This window comes from Mus caroli, chromosome 7 (genome assembly GCF_900094665.2).
Source record: "Mus caroli chromosome 7, CAROLI_EIJ_v1.1, whole genome shotgun sequence".
Classification (NCBI taxonomy): Eukaryota; Metazoa; Chordata; class Mammalia; order Rodentia; family Muridae; genus Mus; species Mus caroli.
This window is the reverse complement of record NC_034576.1, coordinates 66,509,341-66,535,439: the sequence shown is the minus strand read 5'-3', so window position 1 is coordinate 66,535,439 and position 26,099 is coordinate 66,509,341. Positions and strand designations below refer to the sequence as shown.

General features: G+C 44.0%; 1 protein-coding gene across 4 annotated transcripts in view; it reads right to left on the bottom strand.

Moving 5' to 3' along the window:
• The window catches only part of Otud7a (OTU deubiquitinase 7A), a 302,969-nt gene that overhangs the window by 62,178 nt on the left and 214,692 nt on the right, over nt 1-26,099 (bottom strand). For all 4 annotated transcript variants that reach the window (XM_029480172.1, XM_029480170.1, XM_029480173.1 and 1 more), the window contains one exon: nt 4,621-4,803. In XM_029480172.1, the coding sequence (XP_029336032.1) occupies nt 4,621-4,803 (183 nt within the window). The remainder of the gene's footprint in view (nt 1-4,620; nt 4,804-26,099) is intronic.

Here is a 26,099-nt window from a genome sequence, read left to right as displayed (position 1 = left end):
ACCCAGATATAGCTGTCTCTTGTGAGACTATACAGGGGCCTAGCAAACACAGAAGTGGATGCTCACAGTCAGCTATTGGATGGATCACAGGGCCCCCCAATGGAGGAGCTAGAGAAAGTACCCAAGGAGCTAAAGGAATCTGCAACCCTATAGGTGGAATAACAATATGAACTAACCAGTACCCCGAAGCTCTTGACTCTAGCTGCATATGTATCAAAAGATGGCCTAGTCGGCCATCACTGGAAAGAGAGGGCCATTGGACTTGCAGACTTTATATGCCCCAGTACCGGGGAATGCCAGGGCCAAAAAGTGGGAGTGGGTGGGTAGGTGAGTGTGGGGGAGGGTATGGGGGACTTTTGGGATAGCATTGGAAATGTAAATGAGGAAATTACCTAATAAAAATATTAAAAAAAGAAAAAGAAAAATGAGCTCATGTCCAGAAGAGAATGGGAGTTATTCATAGAAAGAATGAAAGTGTGTCATTTATGACAGTGTAGATGATCCTAAGGAACCTATGTAAGATAAGGCAGGCAAAACCCACAGATGTGGCTCAAGGCAGAAACAAAACAAAGTGATCAAGTGGAAAGCTAGAGTGGAAAGGAGGGAGCAAGGAGCGGGAGGGAGAGAGGACCTGGGGTTGGGAGTGCGTACAAACTGAACCTGCCTGGGGAATATATCCTAATGTCTCTTAGCTCACAGTGAGCACAGTTCACAATTGACTGTTGTTTTCAAAGTTGCCAGAAGAAAACATTTTGAATGTCTTCAGGAGAAAGCGATAAACGTGTAGGATGACAGATGTGTAGCCGCTCCATGGTTATTAGACATTGCTCTTATATCCTGAAACTTCATGTCACCCTATGAATACGTGTAACTATTGTGTGTCAAACACAGACAGAAGACTCAAGGCTGGTCAACCTGCAGCCCTTTCACACTGTGCTGGGGGACCTGCTAGAGCCCACACGGCCTGCCTTTTGTCTGATGCGTTCCCGTCTGAGGCACTGAAAATTGTAGCACCAGGTGCTCTCAGGGAAACTGAGGAAGCACCCGAGGAAGGCACGCACACATAAAATAGTAAACAAGGTACTTACATTACAGGAATCAGGCTGAATGGACGGAGCTTATAAATGAGCCCAGCAAAAGTATTCAGAGAAATGCGGAGAATATTGGGATGTGAGGTACTAATGATATCCTAAGAAGTAATCTGGAACAAAAGGGCAAGCATTGACTCACAAAGAACACACAGGACAAAGAAGGAGGTTAGAGTACCAGGGTGAGCCTGTCTCTCAGAAGATGCAAAGAGCTTCCAGAAGACAACCTAGGAAGGCCATAAAGGATTCAAGGAAATCAATGTGACCTGGGGAGTTCTGTTCCACTAACACAACTGTAGCAGGTCGTGTAAACCTTTTCAGGTACTAAAGGCTGAAGGGGTTTCTGAGAAAGTAAGATTTAAAGGGAAACATTCTTTTAAATGAATGTAGCCACATGGCTCTTAATGGACAGATGCCTTCTGAGAAATATGTCTCTCTGTGACTCCAGGAAGTGGCCTCACACAGACCTGGGTGACGCAGCCCAGGCTTTCAATGTGGCCTCTTTATGTCACCAAGAGGCAAGGTAAGTGCGGAGGCGGCAGCCAGTATAACCCGGAAGACTCTCACAGGAAAGCATTTGGTCAGCAAGATAACAATAAATAGCATAGTATAGGAAATATATAGATGCATATTTATGATACTCGCGCTGACATCATTTATTACCGGTGCTGTAATATACTAGGTGACATGCTGTACTGTCACATAACTAATAGTCCAGACCTGTTCCCACAAGCATCAGCCAAACCTTGAGTGATGTCTTATGGCATTGTGAAGCGGTCAGACTCTTTTGGCTTTGTTATGATCTTATGCGGTTGTAGCTATGGTTGGCCACTGCCAAAATGTTTAGAGCACATGACTTAAATAAATACAGGCAGCAGAAAAGAGTGTAAATGAGGGGGCGTGGTGGAAGGAGGGGTTAGGAGCATGTGACACACACAGTTCTCAGGGTGAGATAATGTGCTTATAATATTTTAGAAAGTGAACATAAACATAGACATGAATGATAAAAGGACAGTGGGAATTAGCAGATGACTAAAAGTTGAACATATAACCTTTGAATGTTAGAAAAAAAGAACCCTAATCAGTCAGAGAAGAAAAAATTATATAAGAAGCTTGACAAATAAAGTATGCAACATAAAGTACTTTTAAATAGTTATAGTGTATACTATACATAGTAGAGGTATAGATATGAGATAATTAAAGTAAACTAAATGGACTTAAATCTCTGCTTGAGAAAAATATTGTTTGGATGATAAAATAAAATCTCATGGAAAATTGCCTTCAAGAATCATACTTGGAATTGGGGTTGTAATTCTAGTATACATGAGGCTCAAGCAATATATACCTCCCACTGTGTTCAATGCTGAGAAGAATTAATAATAAATATAAAGAATAATATCTGGAGGGATGAGCCCCTTAATTTAGGTTATCCAAAACTAAGTGGTCAGCCTTGATATCATGCACATATGAACAATACTAAACATACTCAGTCAGTTTTGTTTATATATTTGTGTGTGTGTGTGTGTGTGCACGTACGTGCATGCATGTATACAACAATAATAAAAAGAGGCCATGAATTTAAGGGAAATGAGAAGAGAAATGAGAGGAGTTAGATGGAGAAGGGAAGTGATATATTTTTATTTTAATGAAAAACAGCAAATAACAAGAAATAGCAAGTACTCTTAGATGATGTGATTCCTCTGTGACAATAACAATGTATCTATCTGGATGCTTGGAAGACAGGTTAGCACAGAACAACCTACTTTCTCCAGTGTCTAGCCTTAGCAGCATCTGAATATGTGGATAGCAACAGCATTGGATGCAAGTATGCCAACTTGAAACACTAGGAGCCCATTCAATTACAATTAGAATTGCAATAAGGCTCACATACAAGCATAGCTCATAAAAGTAGTGAGTACGCTTGGGAAGGCAGGGGGTTTGCATTAGAGAGTAACGTACATGAAACAGACAGACTCCAGGTGAACAGCTAGACAGCTGCACGCTACACACACAGGGTCCACAAACAGATCTTGCAGTGGCCAAGACTTTAAAATATGGTCCAGTTGGCATTTAGTCCAGAGGGGAAAGGTGACCTGACCAATATCCGGGAAAGTAGCACTCTATCCAGAAGACGGCATCATAGAGACTTTGCTATTGTTTATAAGGGATTTCAAACTGATGGAAACACTTGAGGACTACATTGACAAATAGCAATAAGGTTTATCGACTATGTATTTTATTTCCAAATCCAGAGACAAGCACATAGGCTGGGGCATTAATTATGTTAACACCTCTGTATGGCAAACTCTTCTGAATAGAAAGCCATAAGCCAAATGATACAGTGGGAGATACACATGGATAGAAATCCTGTGCTTTCCTCTTACAGAGGAACTACAAGTTGATAAGGATGCCGATAGATAGAAAAAGGAACGACACAAGGAAACAGGCATGTAGCAGAGGAGAAGGCCACCTAGCAAGCACACCACAATGTTAAAGTTAAAACAAGATTCCAGGCTCCACTCTTCAAAATATGCAACCAGGCAAAGCCAGAGCCACACACAGAGCTGGCAGAAGCTGAGCGAAAAACTGGGTTTGCATGCAGTGAGCAAACACTTGATCAGGAAGACATTTATGGGAAAACAGAGCAAGCTCACTTCATGGTTCCAGCCTGCAGGGAGGGAAGTAGCAGCCTGAGATTTACAAGACTAAGCATTTCTTTAAAGATTTTTTTTTTATCATGTATGAGTGCTTTGCCTGCATGTATGTATGTGTACCTGGTGCCCTATGAGGTCATAATAGTGCATCAGATCCTCTGGAGTTAGAGTTGTCAGCTGCCAGGTGGGTTCTGGACATTGAACTCAGGTCCTTCTGGAAGAGCAGCAAGTGGTCTTATCCACTGAGCCACCTCACAATATTTATTATGTGTGTATGTGTGTGGGGACAGTCAAAGACAAACAAATGGCAAAAAGAAAAATCCCAGAACCAGGATGGTCATTTACACATAAGGTCTAAATATGTGATATAACAAAAGGTAGCAACTGAGAGAATGTACTAACTCTCACTGCCCAGGAAAGTAGGCGACTTGTAAACTACAAGTCTCCTTGGCTCTTGCTTGTTTGTATCTTGAACAAGCTCAGCAGCAGAAGAGAGTAGACTTGGCTGATTAACGATTATTAAGACAACAAGCACTGGGAGATGAGACAAAAACCTTTTGAGTTTCCTCTTATAATCACTGTTACAAGTGTATCTTGGTCTGATGATGTGAAAGAACAATTGAGAAGAAGAAACTCATGGAAGAATCAATCTACTACTGAATGACTTGGAGACCAAGCTGGAGAAGATGCCTGTCATGAAAAGCAGGAATGAATCTCCTCTAAAGGCTCCAGTCACACTCCTGCTTTCTGGAGATGGAAGCCACAGATGTTGCATTTTAGCCCTACTGTGAGGAGCAAGGCATTGAGGGGTCAGTTTGCCTCAGCTTGTTGATATTGACCACTCTGTTCTCCATACTGGCAAGCCCCTTGTCTGGTACCTTGGGCAATATCGTCCTGCCTCTGCAGGCAAGGCCGCTCCACCTTGTGCCCAGGCTGGGGCAATTCTCGCTCGGCCTGCTTGGCACACCTCCCTTCATTGAACACATGTGGCAGGTTGGCTGTGTGCACCTGTCGCAGTTGCTCATAGTCGCTTAGTGCAGCTGTCAGGTCCCAGTTTTTACCTGTGGATAAGAAACAACAGGAGATTATAACAGGAATTGAGGAATCCTAGATTTGCTGGAGAAAATGTGCCAGTCAGCATGTTAATGAGCAGTATCTGAAAGTAGAGTGTATACACACACACACACACACACACACACACACACACACACACCCCTGTAAACATTATGTCTCTAATGACCACCAAAGTGTACTGCTTAGTGAGAGGTGTACCAGAGGAGAAAATGCAGGCCATACAGCACTGGTTTCGGATACTTCAAAAGGAAGTGGGAAGTTTTACAGGTCAGGTTTGAGAAACAGCATGGCTGAACTTCTGAGTTGTTGCATACAATGCCACATGCTGACTTTGGGGACCTCTGCTCTGGAATGAAAATGGTCACCCTTCCAAGGTCTATGTCAAGGTACTAAAAGGGTAGAAACTTAAGACATTAGGTCATTAGAGGTGAGTCCCCACACCGAATTCTGGTAGCTTTATGAGAAGAGAATACTTGCACACATGCACACACATAAATACACAAGCAAAGATGCACACATTCACAAACATATGTGTATAGACACACACACTCACAAACACACATGTATTGACACACACAGATACACACACACATGTACAGATATATACATACTCACACAAGTATAGACACTCACAGATAAATGTTCAAATATACACATACTCATGGCACACATATATACACACACAGTCACACACATTTCTGCCATGACATGATGAAGCCTGGAACACCCCTTGCAGGAGCATACCCAAGCTGGTGGAACTTATAGCTTCTAAAATTAGAGGAGGGGAGGGAGGAGAATCAGAGGCATAGAGCATTGAGACATACCATAGGAAATGAACTTAACCATCTAAAGAAAAGAGAGAGAACAAAAGCAGAAATAAAAGTAACTACTAGTCAGTGGATGCAAGTTTTCTAAATACCTGAAAGAATTTTTGAGATAAAAAGCTAAGAAAACATAGTGATTGACATTTAAAGTACTCATTTTAAAGTAGAATGCATGATACAACCAATCTTATCTCACACAGCACCGTGGGAGTAGGCTTAACACATCATTTAAGGAAATGGAATGAATATTTGTTGTATGTAAGTGATATACATGGTGGTGCAGGCCTGACATCCCAGCTACCTGGCAGGCTGAGGCAGGAGGATTACACTTTCAAGGCCTGCCTGGGGTAAAAAGGGAGCTGAAGGTGAGTCTGGGTGACTCACTGAGACTGTATCAAAATAGAAAGTGTGTGTGTGTGTGTGTGTGTGAGAGAGAGAGAGAGAGAGAGAGAGAGAGAGAGAGAGAGAGAGAGAGAGCTGTGGATGCAGCTCAGGTATAAGGCTGGGGGAACATGCCCAAATCCTTAGGTTTAATATGTGGTACCACCAAAAAAATTTCACATCTAATGCAAAGCTATTTTTAAAGGCCACTACATGATGGACACCAGCCAAGGCAATACCAATGTAATCCTGCCCTTGTAACAATACAGAATTCAGGCATAAACCATTAAACAAGACTAAGAAAGTAACATGGCTAGGCTTAAGAGCTCGATTTACAACAGAGGTGGTTCACTGTTTTTCATTTTCTGTATGTGTGATGTGTGGCACACAGGAGGTTCTGCCTCCTGGAAAGGAGAGGCTGTCCCTCGCCTCTGTGACCTCCATGGCACATCCTACCTCCACTGGGCTGTTACACTGCCTTTGCACTGCCTTCCTTAGGCATGCTAGGACACCCACAGCCCAGGATGGCTTCTACCTTGGAGCCTGCTGACACTGAGACTAGCCCATCCCAACCATGCTTGTCTGCCCTGTCCCCTTTCTCATAGAAATCTTGTTCCCATGCCTCTCATCCCTCCATTTCCTGACTAACCTGGTACTTCCATGTGCTGGGCCTCCTGATTCACGAACAGACTTCCTACACCACGAGTCTGTGTTTGCACAATCAATTAAAGCAAATTCTAGGCATAGATGAAAACTCAAGATATAAACAGCTACATATGGAATTTAAAAATTAAAAGGTGGGAATTACCGCAAGGCTCTGAAATAAACACATGGGCATAAATGATTCCAGAGAGTACTGTAAGTGGGGCAGATCTGTAGTCTGGGCATGGAACCTACAGCCTCATGCAGACCTAGCAGATGTTCTACACGCCAGTTCCATGGGGCAGATTCTAATGTCAGCAAACAAACTGAGAATCAGTCAGCCTGGGCTCTTGTTTTAGACCTGATGAGCAGCCACACGGCAAACTTGGTGATACTCTGGAATGCTCCCCTCGACCCCCTCACAACTGAAAAGCTCTGTCTCAGGAATGGCATCTCATTTCTGCTCATCACCTCAGACTGAACTCCACCTTGAGGCTGTGTGGGATACCTTCCTCCATCCTCACAGGGATGGAAAGCAGGTTACCACCCATAGACACTGTTTCATGATTAATAAACTGGATATAAATGAACAAGCTTGAATAAGTAGCCTTCATTTGTAATGACAAAGCTGTTAGAAAACATAAAGGAATAGAATATTACAATTGTATTAATAAGATATGTTTATAATTTATAAGTTTTAACCCAAAGATAAAATACAGAGGACTATCCTTAAATGTAGGATACATATCCATCAATCTACCTCACCAGGCTACATAGTATTTCTAAAGGGCACACTAGGGAGTTTACATTCATTATGTTCTTTGTCTGAAAGATTAAGTATTATAATTTCTTCCTAAGTTAGCTTATACATTTACTATGACTCCCAAACCATAAGTAGAAGCCTGTGACTAGCAGCATTACACTCACACAGAATGAGGTAAGGTTAATGAATTAACTTGTCTGTTTGCAGCACTGGGGATGAAACCCAGGACCTTGTACATGCTTGGCAATCATTCTGCTACTAAGCTAGGAACCCTGGTAGTAAAGCTGATCTTTATCTGGAGAAGTGGGCCAGAACAACCAGGTTTGAAAAGAGAAGTCGCCCCAAAATCTCAAATGAATTGGAATGCCAGGACAAATGCCTTCCCGGGAGTTCCCCCAGAACTCCCAGGGACTAAGCCATCAACATCCAGCTGCATATGTAGCAGAGGATTGTGCCATGCATCAATGGGAGGAGAGGTCCTTGGTCCTATGAAGACTCTGTAGGCAACTCATATCATACATTAAAGGCTTATTTGCAAAATAAGTCAGTTAAAAAACAAAAAAAAAACAAACAAAAAACACGGAAAAAAGTGCAGGCACAGTGTCTGCAGAGTGTGAAGGCATTCAGAGTGCTGGCTGAACTGTGTAGTTATCAAATAGAGACATAAAGAGCCAACTGAACAAAAACTCAGGTGACAGCAGATGCTGGCAAGGATGTGAAGATAGACATACCTCCATTGCTGGTGGGATTGCAAGCTGGTACAACCACTCTGGAAATCAGTTTTGTGGTTCCTCAGAAAATTGGACATAGTCCTACCTGAAGACCAAGCTATATCACTCCTGGGCATATACCCAAAAGATGCTCCAACATGTAATAAGGACACATGCTCCATTATGTTCATAGCAGCCTTATTTATAATAGCCAGAAACTTGAAAAACCCCAGATGTCCTTCAACAGAGGAATGGATACAGAAAATGTGGTATATTTACACAATGGAGTACTACTCAGTTATTAAAATGATGAATTAATGAAATTCTTAGACAAATGGATAGAACTAGAAAATATCATCCTGAGTGAGGTAACCCATCACAAGAGAACACACATGGTATGCACTCACTGATAAGTGGATATTAGCCAACTTCTGTATTAGTTAGGGTTTTACTGCTGTGAACAGACACCATGACCAAGGCAAGTCTTATAAAAAACAACATTTAATTGGGGCTGCCTTACAGGTTCAGAGGTTCAGTCCATTATCTTCAAGGTGGGAGAATGGCAGTATCCAGGCAGGCATGGTGCAGGCAGAGCTGAGAGTTGTATGTCTTCATCCAAAGGCTTCTAGTGGAAGGACATTATACCACTGACTGTCTGAGCTGATTCCCAGTAGGTTGTAGGACAGCTGGCTCCATCCATTTGGAAATGAAATGACCATGTTGATATTCTGCTTAGTAATTGTAATAGGGAACTTTAAAATCTAAAACCACCGCATAATATCCCACTGCTAACCCTGTTCTGGACACACAACGTATCCTGGTGTCTGCTTTCCGATCCTCTATGAATTGCTCTTTTGTCACTCTGCTGACACAGCAGTAGTCCTGTCCACATTCCATGTGTCCAGCCTCTGTTTACCCTCTGGCTGGCCTTTTCTTCCCCCACTACCCTCCTCCAAGCACCTCTTGTGTCATGTTGCTGTTCCAGCCCTCCTTTACTTCTGGACACTGTCATTTCTCAGTGCCAGATCAGGACCTTGGTCTGATGAAACATTTGTGATTATTCTCTCCTTCTGACTGGAGAGTATCCAGGCATAAGAGGAGGGCTGCTGTGTGCTGACTTTCCCCGACTCCTAATACTTTGGATGCCAAGATGGTGGGCTATGGAGTTGTGGCAACCTTTTTGCAAGCAAACATGAGTTCGTCAAAAAAAGTCCAACAGCTAAGAACATCTAGAAATAAACAAACAAATGAGGGCCTGAATGAACCGACCATCTCTCATCTCTGTTATCTTGGCACGTTGGTGCACACCTGTAATCCCAGACATGAGGCTGTGGCAAGAGGATAATGAATATGAGGTTCAGCCTGGGCTTCATACTGTATTTCATGCTAGCCTCAGCTATACTGTGAATCTGGCACAAAAGTAAAGCAAGGTCATGATTTCTATGTGTATGCACGCATGTCTGTGTAAAGATAAATTATTAATTATAAATACATAACTCCATATATATACAGGTATACAATTGTGTATATTATATATTATATACATATATATGTATATATATATGTGTGTGTGTATATATGTATATATATACAAACACAATTATACACAATCAACTTTTATATACTCTTGATACTTGTGTCCAATATATTCCTAAATACTAAGGGGAAAAGTCAGAACAGATAATTCCAATGGGACCTAAGTGCCATGTAGGGTCACAGGGTCCATTGGGATACCTAAGAGGGGATGGTAGCTAAGATTGTGAGGGTGATCCAAGAAGCCAACAGTCTCTTGGTGAAGAGCCAGGACAGGAGCTTACAGAGGACTAACCTAGCAGCTAAGTCACCCAGCAGGCTGAGGCTATACAGGTGCAGGTCACAAGGAATGGGTGCTGGGAGGTGAGGGGAGAGATGTGGTCAGGCTGATGGCAGAAGCTGTAGGTGGGAGGATGAGGCTCTGGGAGAAGAGCAACAAAGGCATTCTAGATAAAAGTGTTATTTGGTAAATGTGGTTTGAATAGCTATGGCCCCCATAGACTCATGTATTTGAATGCTTGGCCCATAGGGAGTGGCACTATTAGGAGGTATGGCTTTGTTAGAGGATGGGTGTCACTTTGGAGGCACCCATGATTTGAAGTCTCTTATATTCAGCTGATACAGTCTCAAGTGATACAGTCCGTGGATCAAGATGTAGAATTGTTGGCTCCTCCAGCACCGTGTCTGCCTGCACACAGTCATGCTTCCTGCCATGACAATAATGGACTGAACTTCTGAGTCTGTTAAGCCAGCCCCAGTTAAATGCCTTCTTTCATAAGAGTTGCTGTGGTTATGTTGCAATCAAGTCTAAACTAAGACACTAAGCCTTTCAGTTTAGAAAGATAATGTTCATTTAAGAAAAATGACCCTGGTGAAACAGCAGAGGCTGTGGCAGAGAAACACCAGAGCTGCAGGGAGCTTAGGAGCTGACTGAAGCAAAACAGGACAGACTGTGATGGCATCACCAGTGAGAGTGGAGATGAAGGCTCTGGCTATAAGGATGGACTCTGAAGGAGAAAAAAGGGAAGAGACATGTTCAGGGAAGGATATGCAGATTCCAAGCTAGGTGCATTACATGGCTTCAGTTCATCCTAATACGACTCTAGGAGGGATTCCATTTTCCTACTCATTTTTGTCTTTCAAAGTAGACAGACAAAGAAGGCACAAGGAAGAGGAGGGAGAATAGGGACTGGACAGTGGGCTGGTGTGGTGGGAGGAAGCCACTGGCTTGAGTTTTTTTTTTTAACATCCATTTCTTCAAACGAGTTCACTTAGAATTTGAATGAAAGTCTCAGTTTAGCTTGCACACATAGTGTGAACAGCTTAAACACCCATCAAGCTAGAACAAGGTTGTGGTATTCAACAGCCAGCCTGCAGTGACAGAGAGCAGTGTTTCCTACATGAGAGCCGGCTGAGTGGTGAGTTGCAGGCATTCAGTGAGATGTCCCATGAATTACACCCTGTCAGTGGTGGAGCAGCCCTGCCTGAACTCCCTCTGTGACACTGGGGAATGTGTCTCTCTTGTTTTGTACTTTTGGCAACACTTGGAGGAACTAGTTGAGGTAAAAATGTAAGGGACATTATACATTTTATGATTTTAAAAGTGAAAACCCACACGGGCTGGAAATGGTTTCTTTGGCTCCTCGGAAGTCTAGCTGGAATTAGAAGAAAAAAGGTAGACATATCCTCCTGGGAGTTGGCCACAGGAACCAAGGGAGCAAGCAAGATGGCATGGCTGCACTCTCACTGTGAGTAAACAATTCTAGATTTGTCTGCAGTTGCTTGTCTTGTGGTTGTCATCACTGTAGTGACAGGAGTCCTGTAACCAGCATCAATGACCCAGGCTCTGCCAGCCTCCAGGAACACTCAACACTATTCAGTTCTTTCTGTCTTCTTTTTCTTCTTGGCACTGGGATATCAAAATACCTCTTATGAAACTTGTAAAGCATTTATTGACACATATTAATTGTGTGTATTGGTGGAGCCACTGTGATCTTTCCATACACACAGCATGCTCTGATTAGACATGACCTGCCTTTTCCACTTTCCTTCACTCAGACCCTTCCTGACTTCTAGGAGTCCCTGTTGTACACGTTCCAGCCTTCCTGTTTGAGAGGGAACATGCGACACTTGCTTTTCTGTCTGGCCTTTCTCACTTACCCTAATGTCTCTCAGTTCCACGCACATCCTGCACATGACAGGTTTCACTCTACACTGCAGCTGCGTAGTTCCTCCCTGTGTCCTTGCCTCACTTTGCTGACCCTGTTGCATAGGCAGGCTCCTGGGCTGATGGTGAATCCTCTGAGTCTATCTGCTAGTCCTTTGACTTCACCTCTTTTATCCTTCATGGCTCTTTTCCTCTTCTTGTGAAAGGCTTTTTAGTTCCGAGATACAACTCCCCACTTGCCCTAAGCTACTCAAGAATGTCATCTCGGTGCTGACATCCCTGGAGACTGGCCTTTCCACAAACCTTTTTTATTTTTATTTTTTCTTCTCCCTGTGCTGGGGATCTATTCCTGGGCTTCACAGTTCCCTGAAAGTTCTCTGTGACAGCTAGTCATCCAGGCTTCCTGGACAAATTCTTGACTTTCACACCCTATTCCTTACCCAGTGGCTTAACTTAGCTTCTCAAGCCATGACAGGAGTTTCGTCCACACGCTGGCTGTGCTGGGATCCCACTTTGTCACAGTAAAGCAAGTACCTTTTAGAGAAGGTGGCATCTCTGATTTCTCCCTTTCCTCCCATCTGGTGGACCCTGCTGTCTGCTCTCCATGGACGCCAACTAGCCTTGTAGCCAAGTCTCACTCTGTTTCTCTCCTCTGAGGTCCCAGAAATGGAAACTTCTGACTATTTCTCTAGTAACTGCAGAGTCTTCTGCATTGCCCCCAGCCTCTTACAGTGTACACTGGGGTGTCAGCCTCTCCTTTTCTCTTTCTCTGGCCATCCAGAGAGAGCTTCCTACCATGGGGCCTTAATACTGGCTGACCCTTCAGCTTGGAATATCCATCCCTGCTTCCTCTAGTTTCTGGTGGACTCTCCTGAGATAAATCATCCCCCCCAACCTTTTTTAAAAATATTTAGATGTCACACACCCTGGCATCCAGCAGCATCAAGAAATGCCTGCACACATGACACCCTGAAGGAACTCTATGGAAACCTGCTTGGAAACTCGGTTCATGTAGAAAAAAGACATAAGGTACATGTTTATCCAAAGCAGAGTGAATCAGAAAGCATACACTCATGCGCTTAAACAGTAGACTGCTCTGCAGCAAGGACAAGGCAGTTACATTTCATACAACACAGATGGGTCCCAGGAACACCCTGTCGCCGGGGAGAAGAGTGATCCTAGGGGGTCCTATGATCTTAGCTTTCATTTCTGAAGTTCAAACCTGTAATTCTAAACAACACACAGCTACAGATGCAGGTGTGTGTGATCAAGCACTGAAGGGAAGCAAGGGAAGAAGGAGAAAATGCAGGGGGCCTGGCTCCCTGTGCTGGTGTGGTGGCTAGGAAGAGACACAATGGGGCTCCAGTGTTTATGACTAAGCCTTCGAAACTGCGGTACGCGGGGTGAAGGTGAAGCTTGGTGCAGCATCTGCCTGGGAAGTGCAAAACCCTGGGTTCAATACTCATCTCTATAGACAACAGCACCAGCAAAACTCCAACCGACAAAACGAAAGCCAAACCTGTAATACTGAAATAATGAATTTCGTTACATATAACTTGGTGCCATCTTAGTAGTTTTATTTATTCTTCTCTCATACTGTACATCTCTACCATGTCTACTGCAACCTTCTCATCTCCACTCCTCCCAGTTTCCCTACCCCTGCCATCCCTTCTCCCCCAGATCCACTCCTCCTCCATTCTCTTTTAGAAGAGAGCTGGCCTCCGAGAGACATGAACTGAACACAGCATAACAAGATCCAATAAGAGTAGGTCCAGCCCCTCATATTATGGCTGGATGAGTGAGGCAGCCCAGTATGAAGAAGAGGGTTGCAAGAGTAGAAATAAGAATCAAAGACACCCCACTCCCTCTGTTAGGAGTCCCACAGAAACCCCAAACTAAACAACCACAATATATAGCAGAAGACTTAGCAGCCACCTATGTATTCAATAAAAATAATGAACTAGGGTCAGTTGAGCTGTGGCAATCAGTGGAGCTCACATCCCTTGTCATTAACTTGCTAACCAAAGGTCAATTCCTTCTACCCGTGGCAGCCAATCCCAGGAGTCCAGGCTGGGAGTGGTTCTGCTCCACACTGTCATCTAGGAATCCATGCATGCATACACACAGTTTTTGTGTGCCATCTTCAAAATGTACCAGCCCACTTGGCCAGGAAGGAAAGAACCCAAGGGCATAGTTTCTCCTGTAGGTCACTGAGATCTTTCCTCTGCTGTGTCTGCCCGTACAGGCTGCCAAGGCTGGGCTGGAATGTTTGTGCTTTTCTCCCTACCATTCCACTGACACATGATGTTCAAAGATCCTGAGGAATGAGTACTAGGGGCTTGGGCAGGGAGAAGAAGGGTGGCTCTTGGTAAACAGCCCGTTGTTGACATCTAAACTCCCAGAAGATGTGGGCTTAATCAGAATGTCATCAACCTAGGTAATGACTTGAATATAGGATACTCAATACCAATTCCTGGGTGTGTGCACATATCGAATGCATGTATACAACACATGTATGTACATATGCACACATACATTGATACACTGTATGTGTAGTCTGTACATGAAAACTGAGATGAGAGATACCAGAATTTCCTTGCAATTCTCTCTAAAGCCCACGGCGATGAGTGACCTTCATTTTCTCATTTTATTCTTCAACAGACTCACACTGATGTTAAGAAAATCCACATGGCTTAAGTTCATGTGTCTGGTAGACATGATTTGTTTGTCTGGATAACAGCTGGCTCCTTTTCATTATTTATGTTTTCTTGCTATGTGGCCCAGGTAGGCCTTAAACTGCAATCCTTCTGCCTCAGCCTCCCAAGCATTGGGATTACTGGTTCTGTGCGACCATGCCCAGTTTGACTTTAACTTTAATGAGTATGTTCACAACTCCAAATGAAAATAAATTGTGGGTTCGATCATTTTATATTGCTTATTAAATAATTTTGATATAAAAAGTTTCAATTTGGTTATATATCTTAAAGAAATAAAAGGAAAGCAGGTTAAAATTATATAGATTGTAGATGCTAACTCTGTTGACACAGTTCCACAAATTAAATTGTTTTATTATTTTTTCTTTCTTTTTTCAATTTTTTTATTAAATATTTTCTTCATTTACATTTCAAATACTATCCAGAAAGTCCCCTATACCCTCCCACATCCTGCTTCCCTACCCACCCACTCCCACTTCTTGGCCCTGGCGTTCCCCTGTACTGGGGCATATAAAGTTTGCAAGACCAAGAGGCCTCTATTCCCAATGATGGCTGACTAGGCCATCTTTGAAATTGCTTTATTATTATATGAATGTATATGTGCTTATGTACTTACATATTGAGATCGTATACCTAAGATCCCCACCTAAGCTTATAAACATAGCATGATTTTCAATTCTTCTCTACATTTAGAGCACAATTAGTCTCAGTGACTGTGCAATTGCAGGGAGAAACACTTTCATAGAAGCCTAAAAAACAGCTAAACGGAACAGCCAAAAGCTACAGGCAAGGACCTAAACAAGGATATTCTGCTTGGTGGCCCTGGGTCACTTAGCAGTACAGGAAGACACTTCTGGGTGTTGATGACATAAAAATGAATGAAGACTACTGGGCACTTTGTAATCAGCTAATAATTGGCTGAGCATGCAGGGGACAGCTGTGGTGACCAATGATGGCTGAGAGGTGTGTGTGAAAGGACAAGGAGTCTGCATAGGGGTTACACACCTATCATTTGTGAGTAATGGAATGGATTCTTCTCAAAGGAGAAGGAGAAAGGCAGTGAAGAGCACAGCATATACAAGGGACCGATGATTTGCAAAGCTTCTTCAGGGAATTGCACAGAAGTGACAGCACTGGAGAGACTGGGGCTGCACAGGGAAATAAAGACATGACCACAAGGTGGCAGTAGAACACACAGCTTTCCTGGAGATGCTCAGTCAAGCATTCTCTGGAAAGATGCCCACAGTAGGAGTGGGTGCAAGCACAGCAGGGGCCTGAGGGAGAGGGAGGAGGCACACATCTCCCAGAAGAGACAGACTGCAAAAGGATCCCAGGGGCTGTGACAGCTCATTTGCCATGTAGACCTGACTCTGCCACCAGGTGCCAGACAAAGCCTCAACTGTGACTCTGGGTACATCTCTGACTCTGGGTGAAGATATCTCTTGACAAGATGAACATATGAATCTATAGGCTGGGTGAAGTCTTCCAAGGGTGGTTGGGCCGCATCCAATTGTCACCTGAATGGAACAGAAATGCTTACCAGGGATATAGCTCTGCTGGCAGGGGAGAGCCTGCTGTCACCATTAATCCTCCTGTCCTACAGTCTCCTTACTGCAAATCATGGGCCCCTTCAGTCCCCACAACTGCATGTGCTACTACCTTGATTCCCTGTGATAGGTACATCACATTCCCTCCTCTCTCCTCCTTTTTCTATGTACATATATGTCAATGTACAGGAACTATGTAGACACAGACACACAAGCAGAGGCTCCAGGTCAGAGAGTTTGGAGTCAAGCCACACAAAGCTGATAAGTGTTTTATCAGTTCCTGGGGAGAGGTTAGCAGGCTAGGTAAAAGGTTCTAGATAAGTTCTCAACCTGTGGGTTAGGACAGGGGTTGCACATCAAATATCTTTTTTCCACCCTCTGTGGATATTTTTTCTTTTTTTGTTTTTTTATTGGATATTTTCTTTATTTACATTTCAAATGTTATCCCTTTCCCAGTTCCCCCCTCCCAGAAACATCCTATCACATCCTCCCTCCCCCTGCTTCTATGAGGGTGTTCCTCCACCCACCCACTCCTGCCTCCCCGCCCTTGATTCACCTACACTGGGGCATCTATCGAGTCTTCATAGGACCAAGGTCCTATCCTCCCATTGAAGCATGACAAGGCCATCCTCTGCTACATATGCAGCTGGAGCCATGGGACTTTCCATGTGTATTCCTTGGTTGGTGGCGTAGTCTCTGGGAGCTCTAGGGTGTCTGGTTGGTTGATATTGTTGTTCCTCCTATGGGGTTGCAACCCACTTCAGTCCTTTCTCTAACTCCTCTATTGGGAACCCTGTGCTCAGTCCAATGAGCTGTGAGCATCCACCTCTGTATTTATAAGGCTCTGGCAGGGACTCTCAGGAGACAGCTATATCAGGCTCCTTTCAGCATGCACTTCTTGGCATCCACAATAGTGTCTAGGTTTGGTAACTGTATATGGGCTGAATCCCCAGGTGGGACAGTCTCTGGGTGGCCTTTCCTTCAGTCTCTGCTCAACACTTTATCTCCATATTTGCTCCTGTGAGTACTTTGTTCTCCTTCTAAGAAGGACCAAAGCACCCACCCTGTGGTCTTCCTCATTCCTGAGCTTTGTGTGGTCTGTGAATTGTATCTTGGATATTCTGAGCTTTTAGGCTAATATCCACTTATCAGTGAGTGCATACCATTTGTGTTTTTTGACTGGGTTATCTCACTCAGGCTAGGTAAAAGGCTCTAGATAAGTTCTCAACGTGTGGGTTAGGACAGGGGTTGTACATCAAATATCTTTTTTTTTTTAAAGTTGACTTTTTCTTTCATATATTACATCCTAACCACAGTTCTTCCTCCCTCCTCTCCTCTCAGTCCCTCTTCCCCAGTGCCTCTCCTTCCTCCCTCCTCTCCTCAGTCCCTCCTCCCTAGGGCCTCTCTTTCCCAGATCAAGTCCATCATTTCCCTTTAGAAAAGAGCAGACCTCCTAGGGATATCCACCAAACTAGGGGTTGCCATAACTAGGGGTGGTGGGGAAGGACTCCATTTTCTTTAAGAAGCTGGCCTCTGAGAGTTTGACCATGCTCCAGTGAGTATACAGGCAACACGATTGGACTAATTTTTATTTTTTTCCTTTCTTTCTTTCTTTTTTTTTTTTTTCCTGAGGGTCATCACAAGGGTGCGGGGGCCGGGGGGGGGGCGGACATGGGAGGACTGTGAAGTGAGTGTGATCAGGGTGTGTTATGTGAAATTATCAAATAATCAATAAAGATATTATATTGGGGAAAAAGACTAGGCACATACCCTCATACCAAGGCTAGATGAGACAACTGAGTAGGGAGAAAAGGATCCCAGAAGCAGGCACAAGAGTCAGAGATACCTCTACTCCCACTGTTAGGAGTCTCACAAAAGTACCAGGCTGCACAACCATAGCATGTATGCAGAGGACCTAGGGCAGCTCCATGCAGGCGGCCTGTCAGGCACCTTGCTTATCAGATATTTTTACTACAATTCATAACAGTAGCAAAATACTACAATTCATAACAGTAGCAAAATTTATAGTTTTGAAGTAGCAATAAAATAATTTTATGGTTGGGGGTTACCATGACACAAGGAATTATATTAAAGGGTTACAGCATTAGGAAGGTTGAGAAGCGCTGGCCTAGATGATAGTTACCTCTGCTTGTTTGGACTGTGCTTAAGATAACTGGAGATTTAGGGTTGGAGGAATAGATCAGCCTCAAATTCTTTTGCCCAGTATGTATAAGGCTTTTGATTCCAAGAACCAGAAAAGGAATCAGAGATGTGAAATTCTGAGTTTGGAGATTGCAGGTTTTTGTGCTAACACATTTCATACTCCAACAAAGAAATAACCAAGCAAGGGGTTATAGAGTCAACCTTTGGATCAGTTAAACCACACAAGGCCAGCAGGACCGAAATGATAGTCTCCCAGTTAGAGCTTTATAAAATACCTAATTTTATAAAGTCTCAGATGGGTTGAAAAAAATATTACTTGATTTCAAAGGCAAATGAGTGAGTTCAGGGAATGGCTCTCTCCTACTCCACCACACCCTTCTGCCGTTCACCCAGGTGTCCAGGCAACACTCTGCTACAACTGCTTCTGTGGAGGAGGGTGGGGGTGTGCGGGAATAGCATGCCGTGGAGTAGAAAGCTGTAATTAACCTGTGGTTCAATCTTCTCACTGAGCTGAATCAACCTCCTTTTAGCCAGCCTGCAGCTACACACTGAGCTCAGCGACAGCAAGCAGCATCAGTGTCGCTAACCCAACTGGCATAATTAGGATACTTAATACTGCTCAGAAGAGTGTGTGTGTGTGTGTGCGGGCACGCATGCACGTATGTATCCATGTCTGTGTGTGCTTCCTGGCTGGTGAGATAGGCAGTTTTTCTCTATGACATGCTTGTGTGACCAGGTATTGCTCCACCACAGGCTCAGAACAAAGGTACCTAAAAATGATTTCCCTGAACCTCCCTAACTGTCAGCCAAGAGAAACCTTTCCTCTTTCTAGATCACCTCATATCTTTGTGATAGTGATGGAGAGTTGACTAAGACAACTGAGCCTCCTGGCTTTTAATTTTAAACTGGTGCTTCACAAGTAAGCCCAACACCGATGCTTAAGAAGCTTAAGAGAATGAAGTCAGCTGTCAGCATGAATCTGGATCTACGTAACAGCGAAAGCGGGCTCTGCTGAAGCTGTCAGAGGCTTCGGAGGGAGGGATGTCTGCCAAGGGCCCTCCTTGGGCAGTGCCTGTCCTTACTGTGTATCCAATGCTGTCAGTCTGCATGGGATTTAAGAACCCATTCCTTTCAGCTAAAATTGTTTTAGTTAAAATTCCCCAGGCAGGCTTGAAAAACTACAGTAAGCGCACAGTAAATCCCGGAGATCTGAGAAATAAATCACTTCGTGTGTGTGTCTTGGATGTTTGCCAAGCTAGCCCCCAGGAGGAGTCTTAACATGTCACTTGGAAGAAAAGCCTTACAGCTCTTTCTATCCAGTTTTTACCTGGAAGTCTACCAGCTCTCCTCCTACAGTGTCCATGTACCACAAGGGAGACAATGAAAGCCGTGATAGCTACTGGGGTCCAAGCCTCACACCTGGGCCTAAGACTCTCCTTGAAGAGGATTAGCCCATAAGGGATCCATAAGCCTAGTGCACAGTTAGCAGCTGTCCGTGGGTGGTCAGTCCATCCACACAACAGAAAGGCTGATGGGCTCTAAGGATATTTTCTGCGTGTTCAGAATCAAAGAAATCTTGCTGAGAGACTGAAGGCATACTCATGTATCAAGTGGGACTTGGGGGGAGCTGTGACTGTTCCCACTTCCCAAGTGTCCAGGAGAGCTTGGAGCAGCAGGCTGCAGAGATAGAACTGTGCTGTATATGGAAAGGAGGCCACACACTCCTCTCAAAAGACCATGTCCACCAAGGAGGTTGTGTCCACTGAAGAGGCTACATTTGCCAACTGTGTCTATCCAGGAGGCTCTGTCCATCAAGGAGGCTGTGGCCAGTACAGAGGCTGAATTTACCTGGAGACTGTCTACTGAGGAGACTATGTGTACCTAGGAGGTCATGTCCACCAAGTACGCTGCTCCTCTTCTTCTGGAGACCATTCATCAGGGAGTAAAGGTCTACCCAGCAGACCTCAAGACTTTCCACGGGACCCTAACTCTTCTCTGGAGACTGTGTCTACCTAGAGGGCGGTGCCCACCAAGGAGTCTGTGCACCAAGGAGCAATGTTAATGAAGTCAGCAGAAATTCAGGGGTGCCTAGTCTATGGTACTACTAAGGCAGCAGAATAGGTCCATAATAGGTGACTGCAGGCAAAGGGCCCTCCCGAATGAGGGAGTGCTGCAGCTATTTGGATATTACATTTTCAGATACTGGCAAGGTTGACCATACCACGGACCGGCACAGTTATGTCATCTGTCTACCTTGTAGTACACAAGGTAGGACTGTGAATACTAGATTTTGTTTTGGCGACAGAACCCTGGACAGTTTTCATCTGTAGAATGTTCTGAAAATCCTTAACTTAATTTTTTTGTGGTTGATTCATTGCTGGTAGGATACTGAATGCCCAGTTGTGTGCTCACAACTGTGAATGCTGGGCTTGCTTAGTCCACCACTAGCAGAGGCAAAAGCTGGAGAGTACCACCCCATCACACATCCTTCATGGCCCTTCCTCATCAGACCTGTCATTTTCTCCTGCCTACCGTATTATCACACGCTGAGCGGCTCACAGAAGCATGTGTTTATTTTCTCATGATTCTGAAAGCCAGATGTCCAGAGGCCTCAGTCAGTTTCTTTGTTCTAAGTCTGACAAGGCTGAGGTCAAGGTGTCAGCAGGACTGTGGTCCCCCCTGGATGCTGGTAAAAAAAGGCCTGATCTCTGGGGCCTGATCCTACCCCAGGTGGCTGGAGTACTGAGTTTCTGTTTCTTTGCAAGATATTAGCTAAAGTTCAGTGTCTAGATGCCACTCGGGATCTATGGCTGGTGGTTTCTCCTCTACTGTCAATAGAGCAATGGAGGGTTGTTTTGCTGTGAGAAAACTGTCTCATAGTCTGGATCCTTGCTGGGTGTGTGAGTATGTGTCTGTCTGTGTCTATGTGTGTATATGTTGTGTGCATATGTGTATCTATGTATACATGTGTGCATGTGCATATATATGTATATGTGTGGATGCATGTATGGTGTGTGTATGTGAGTATATGTGTGTGTTTCTGTATGTGTCTATGTGTAGGTGTATATGTGAGTATATGTGTGTGTTTCTACATGTGGCTCTGTGTGTCTGTGTCTATATGTGTGCATATATGTTGTGTGTGTGTACATCTATGCATGTGCATATGTGTTTGTGCATGCACACGTGTGTGCATGATACATGTGTGTGTATGTGTGTGTGTGTGTGTGTGTGTGTGTGTGCGTGCATGTGTGACTCAGAGGCTAACATTGGGCATTCTCAGGTGCTGTGCACCTACATTTTAAGGAAGAGTCTCTCATTGACCTGAATCTCACTGGTTAGGGTAGGCTGGTTGGCCAGTAAGCTCCAGGTAGTTATCTGTCTCTGCCTACCTAGTTCAGAGGTTACAAGCACACACTACCACCATACCTGGGTTTTACATGTGGGACATGAGGAACAACCTCTCTGGCTGTGAGGGTAATACTTTATTGATCACCACCTTTCCAGCTGTGGTGCTTGGCTTCCCAGAGGGGAAACATTTAACCTCAAGCAGCCAAGTTGAGACAGACATTCTTAAGATGAGAAAGCAGGCCAGTGATGGTATTTAGGTTACAACTTCCACTAAAAGCAAGGAAATAAGGGAAAGAAAAGCTACTTAATTGACCACAGCCGCAAAAGGAAACTCACCACAAACGATGCAGATAGGTTTCAAGAGTATTTGAATATGCTCCTTTATCCAAACAAAGAATGTGTTTTGAATGGGGCCAGGCCAGAGGAAGTGTCCCAGGAGTCATGGGGGAAGCCATTTTTGCTTTGCCATCTTAGGTTAAAAAAAAAAAAGTCTTGGGCCTGGTTATGGAGCTGAGTGATAGAGCATACACTTAGTATGTACAGGGCCCTGGCTTCATTCTCTGCCACTTATATATCTATGGGAATGGTAGGGCTCTTTCAAACTCAAGGGCCTCCAGGCAGGGGCCTCAGCTGCCACCACTGCTTTGCTGTTTGCCCTTTCTATGCCTGCCCTTCAAGATGCTCTCTGGGTAGCAAGGTGGATCTGTTATACCTGGATCCCACAAACACTTGGTAGACAGTGGTGCTTTTACTAAAAAGGTCTTCCCTTTACATCCCCCTTTCTTCTGGAGTAATTTTACAATGATCCCAGTCAGTAGCTGCTGTGCCCACACCATGGGAAAGCTTTCAAGGGCCCAACATAAGTGACCTGTCATCGTGACCATCAAGTAATTAGCAGTTGCCCCTCTGTGTAAGTTGGACCAAGAAAATATATATATTATATTAATTTAAGCAGATGTCTAAACTATATGTTTTTTAAGCTTAGGAGACCAGGAAAAGAGGCCTCCTCATAAACAACCTGAAGATTTCTCAGTTTCGAATGATCAGCTCGACTAGTTCCCATAAGCACTTCAGTTAGCTGGGTAGCTCAGTACAGGAGGCAGGGATGCTGCTGTGTCTCTCAGCTTAGCCTTGAACTTCTAGGCTCAAGTGTCCCTGCTGCTTAGACTGCCAAGTTAGGTGGGACTGCAGGTGTGTAGCACACCTGGCTTCTTCTCCATCCCTTCATTCTGAGGAATATAATCTAACTTATTCACCTTTTTTTTTTCTTGGCTTTCCAAATTGCACAAAAATTCTGGAAAATCATGCAGAGGACACACGTGATGTTAATTTCCCATTACTGGTTTTCCTAAGTGAGTTCATGCCACTTTGTTCAGGAGTAGTTTTCTACGATGAACAAGGCAAGGTACAGGGTTTGCTGCGGGAATACCTTGGCAGCTTCACAGTTACTGCAGAACTGCAAGTGCTGCTTCCCCTTTAGGTAGGGATGGGTGCTTCATTAGCAACTATGTGCTTGGCTTCTTTTCAGAAATCTTCTTAATTAACTTCTAATATATGCAAAGTGGTGAGACAGTGTCTAGCGCATGGATGTTAGCCACACTTCTATTTTTTTGTTGTTGTTGAAGTTTTGCAGTCTATTGGAGTATGGCTTCATTTGAAAAATAAAGGTTAATTAGCCACCTCATAAAAGGGTTTAATAAACCATCCCTTCAGTGATTATTGAAAACATGCTTGCACCTTCCTGTGTGTGAAGAGCTGTGAAGCTGCAGAAGCCAGTGGGCGGGTAAGATGGCTTCTGTAGATGGAATGTAGTCTTTACTGTCTGAGCTAAGTTCAGGTGTTAGTTCTGAACCAGTGGCAGTGGGCTCTGCTCTGTCCTTGCTGTGGAACCTCTGGAGATTTTCTTGGCTTCAGCTTCCCCAGCTATCCAGTAGGAAATCTAACCTCTCCTTTGCTAATTCACTGTGAGAAAAGAAATGATAGCGTATTTAAAGGGTTCGATGTCAAAGCTCCCCTATTATATATTCTATGATGATCTAGAAGAAAGGAACTCAAGGCCGAAACACAAGAAAAAATTAGGAAGATGACTAATAACCCTGATCTGTGCAGAGCATTCCATTCATGCAGAAGGATGAGTCACGCTATGTCCCCCACTAATGCTCCAACTTTAAGTTAATCAAAAGTTTTCATAAAGTGTCTTATAACACTATAAAGTGTTAATGGTTGTGACCATTAACAATGTTTTTGTTTTTCATTCTTTCTTTTTTTAACTTCCAATTACATGAAGAAAATAAATCCTGGAGTTTCTGATCTACGTTGGAGGGTGCTATGGGTTGACTGAAATGTTCTCCATAGGATTATTAGCAACCCACTACAGGTGGGACTTGAGGTTCTTTAGCATGGCCCATTTCCTGTCCATACCCGTATCTAAGAAAGCAGCCTAGACTCCTCATGCCCCAGTCAAAAGCTGTTTCTGATGCCATGCTTTCTCTACCATGAGAGCGACACTCTCAAAGCCATTTCCCCAAACAAACCCCTTTCCCCTAGTTGCTTCTTGTTCAGTATTTGGTTTCAGAAACAAGAAAGGTGACTAATGTGCCCTTGAATAAAGTGTGTATGTAGAAGGGAAGAGTCACTATGGATTAAACAAAAGCAGGGGTTGGTGGGTCTGGGGAAAGGGAAAGCCAAGGGCCTGAGGAGATTATGAAGCAAGAAGAATAGGCTGGGCCAGATGCTGAAGGGACCAAAGTGGAGGGGTTGGGGGAGGGGTGGCGGGGAGGAGCTCCTTCTGCAAGTCACTAGGGTGCTAGGTCAGTGGTTTATCTTTACCAAAACACAGGTTCAAATCCAGTGGCTACTGTGGCAGTGTTGGGAGCTAATCTTTAGAGCTAATCTTTCAATTAGTACCTTTCTCATGGGAAGGACACCTCACTCTGAAGGACTCAGTAAGTTATCAGCAGGACAGGCTGTTACAAAGTGCGGTTGCCCCCAGTGTTCTCCCATCTTAGTACACTAGTGTCCTTCTTCCTTCAGCCATGCCACTTCTCATACCCTCCCCAGGGGATGGGGAGACAGTGACACACTCTTGGACTTCCTGACTCCAGAATGACAGGTCAAAGAAGATCTCTATTGCTTACAAATTATCCAGCCATGGGTATCTTTTTATACCAACAGAAAATGCACTTCTCACAATTCCATCACTTTGGGGGAACAATGTCACTGGTTCTGACATTTTCCTTGGCAAAATGTAAGGGACAGACAAAGGAGAAAGGTGGCAGGTGGCAGGCAGGAACACCTTCCATCTGGAGGCAGATCCTGGTTGACTTTCTCTGTCTCTGTCTCTTTGTCTTGTTCCAATCTTGTCTCTCAGCCAGGGTCTGTATCATTATAACAGTTTTGATCCTAACCATCCTTCTTGTACAGTACTGCGATTCTTATGACAGGCTTTCCTTCTTTTGGACTTTTAATATTAAAACAAACAAATTATACGCACAAAATTATAACAGTTTGAGAAGGCTCAGGTCCCTTCTGTCCAGCTTTGTCACTGCAGCTTCCTCTGACCCTTCAGACTCCCGTCTCGCTTCCTGAAAGGAGGTGCTTTCTCCATTCTCCCAGCACACACCTCTGAGGCCTGCCTATGAGAAGACTTCAACATTGATAGCACCACCAAATAACCTGATGCTTAAAAGAACCCCTCTAATTTGGAACCACAGTCCCCTCACTTATCAAGAAGGAGCTGTGACCAGCAATGTTCAGGTGACTCTGATACACATTGTTTAACTGAATGCTGCAGCTGGACACCAGGCAGTTCAGGGGATGCTACAGGACTCAGGAAATGACCTCAGGCTATCCCAAACCCAGTGAGCTATCATCTCATTATGGCTATTAAAAGAAAGTAAAACAAGTAAAAAAGGTGTGGTATGTAGGGAAATGACAGCCCTTTCATATTGCTAGCTGGAATGCAAATTAGTATCACCACTATGGAAAACAGCATGGGGGGTTCTTGGCAAGTTAAAATCACAGCTACTCTATGAGTCAGTAGTCCCACCACGGGGCATGTGTTCAAAGGCAGTAAAGTCAATATATCAAAGAGCCATCTGTACCCCCACACTCACTGTGGCACTATCCACAAGCAAGAACTAGAAACAATGTAATTAATTACCCACAGTCAATTGAGGAGCAGATACGGAAAATATGATACACAGACACCCTGGAATGCTATTTGGCAATAAGACATGAAATTCTGTATTTTGTGACAGCAAGGGTGAATGTGGAGGATATTATAATAAGGAGGATAAGCCGGGAAGAGAAGGACAAATACTTCGTTAGCTTACTCAAAGGCTGCAGTTAGAAAGCTGAATTGGTGGGTGGGTGGGGGACTGGTTGGGGAGTGTATTGGGGTCTTTTTGGATAGCATTGGAAATGTAATTGAGGAAAATACCTAATAAAAAAATAAATAAAAAGAAACATCACAGATGCAAAAAAAAAAAA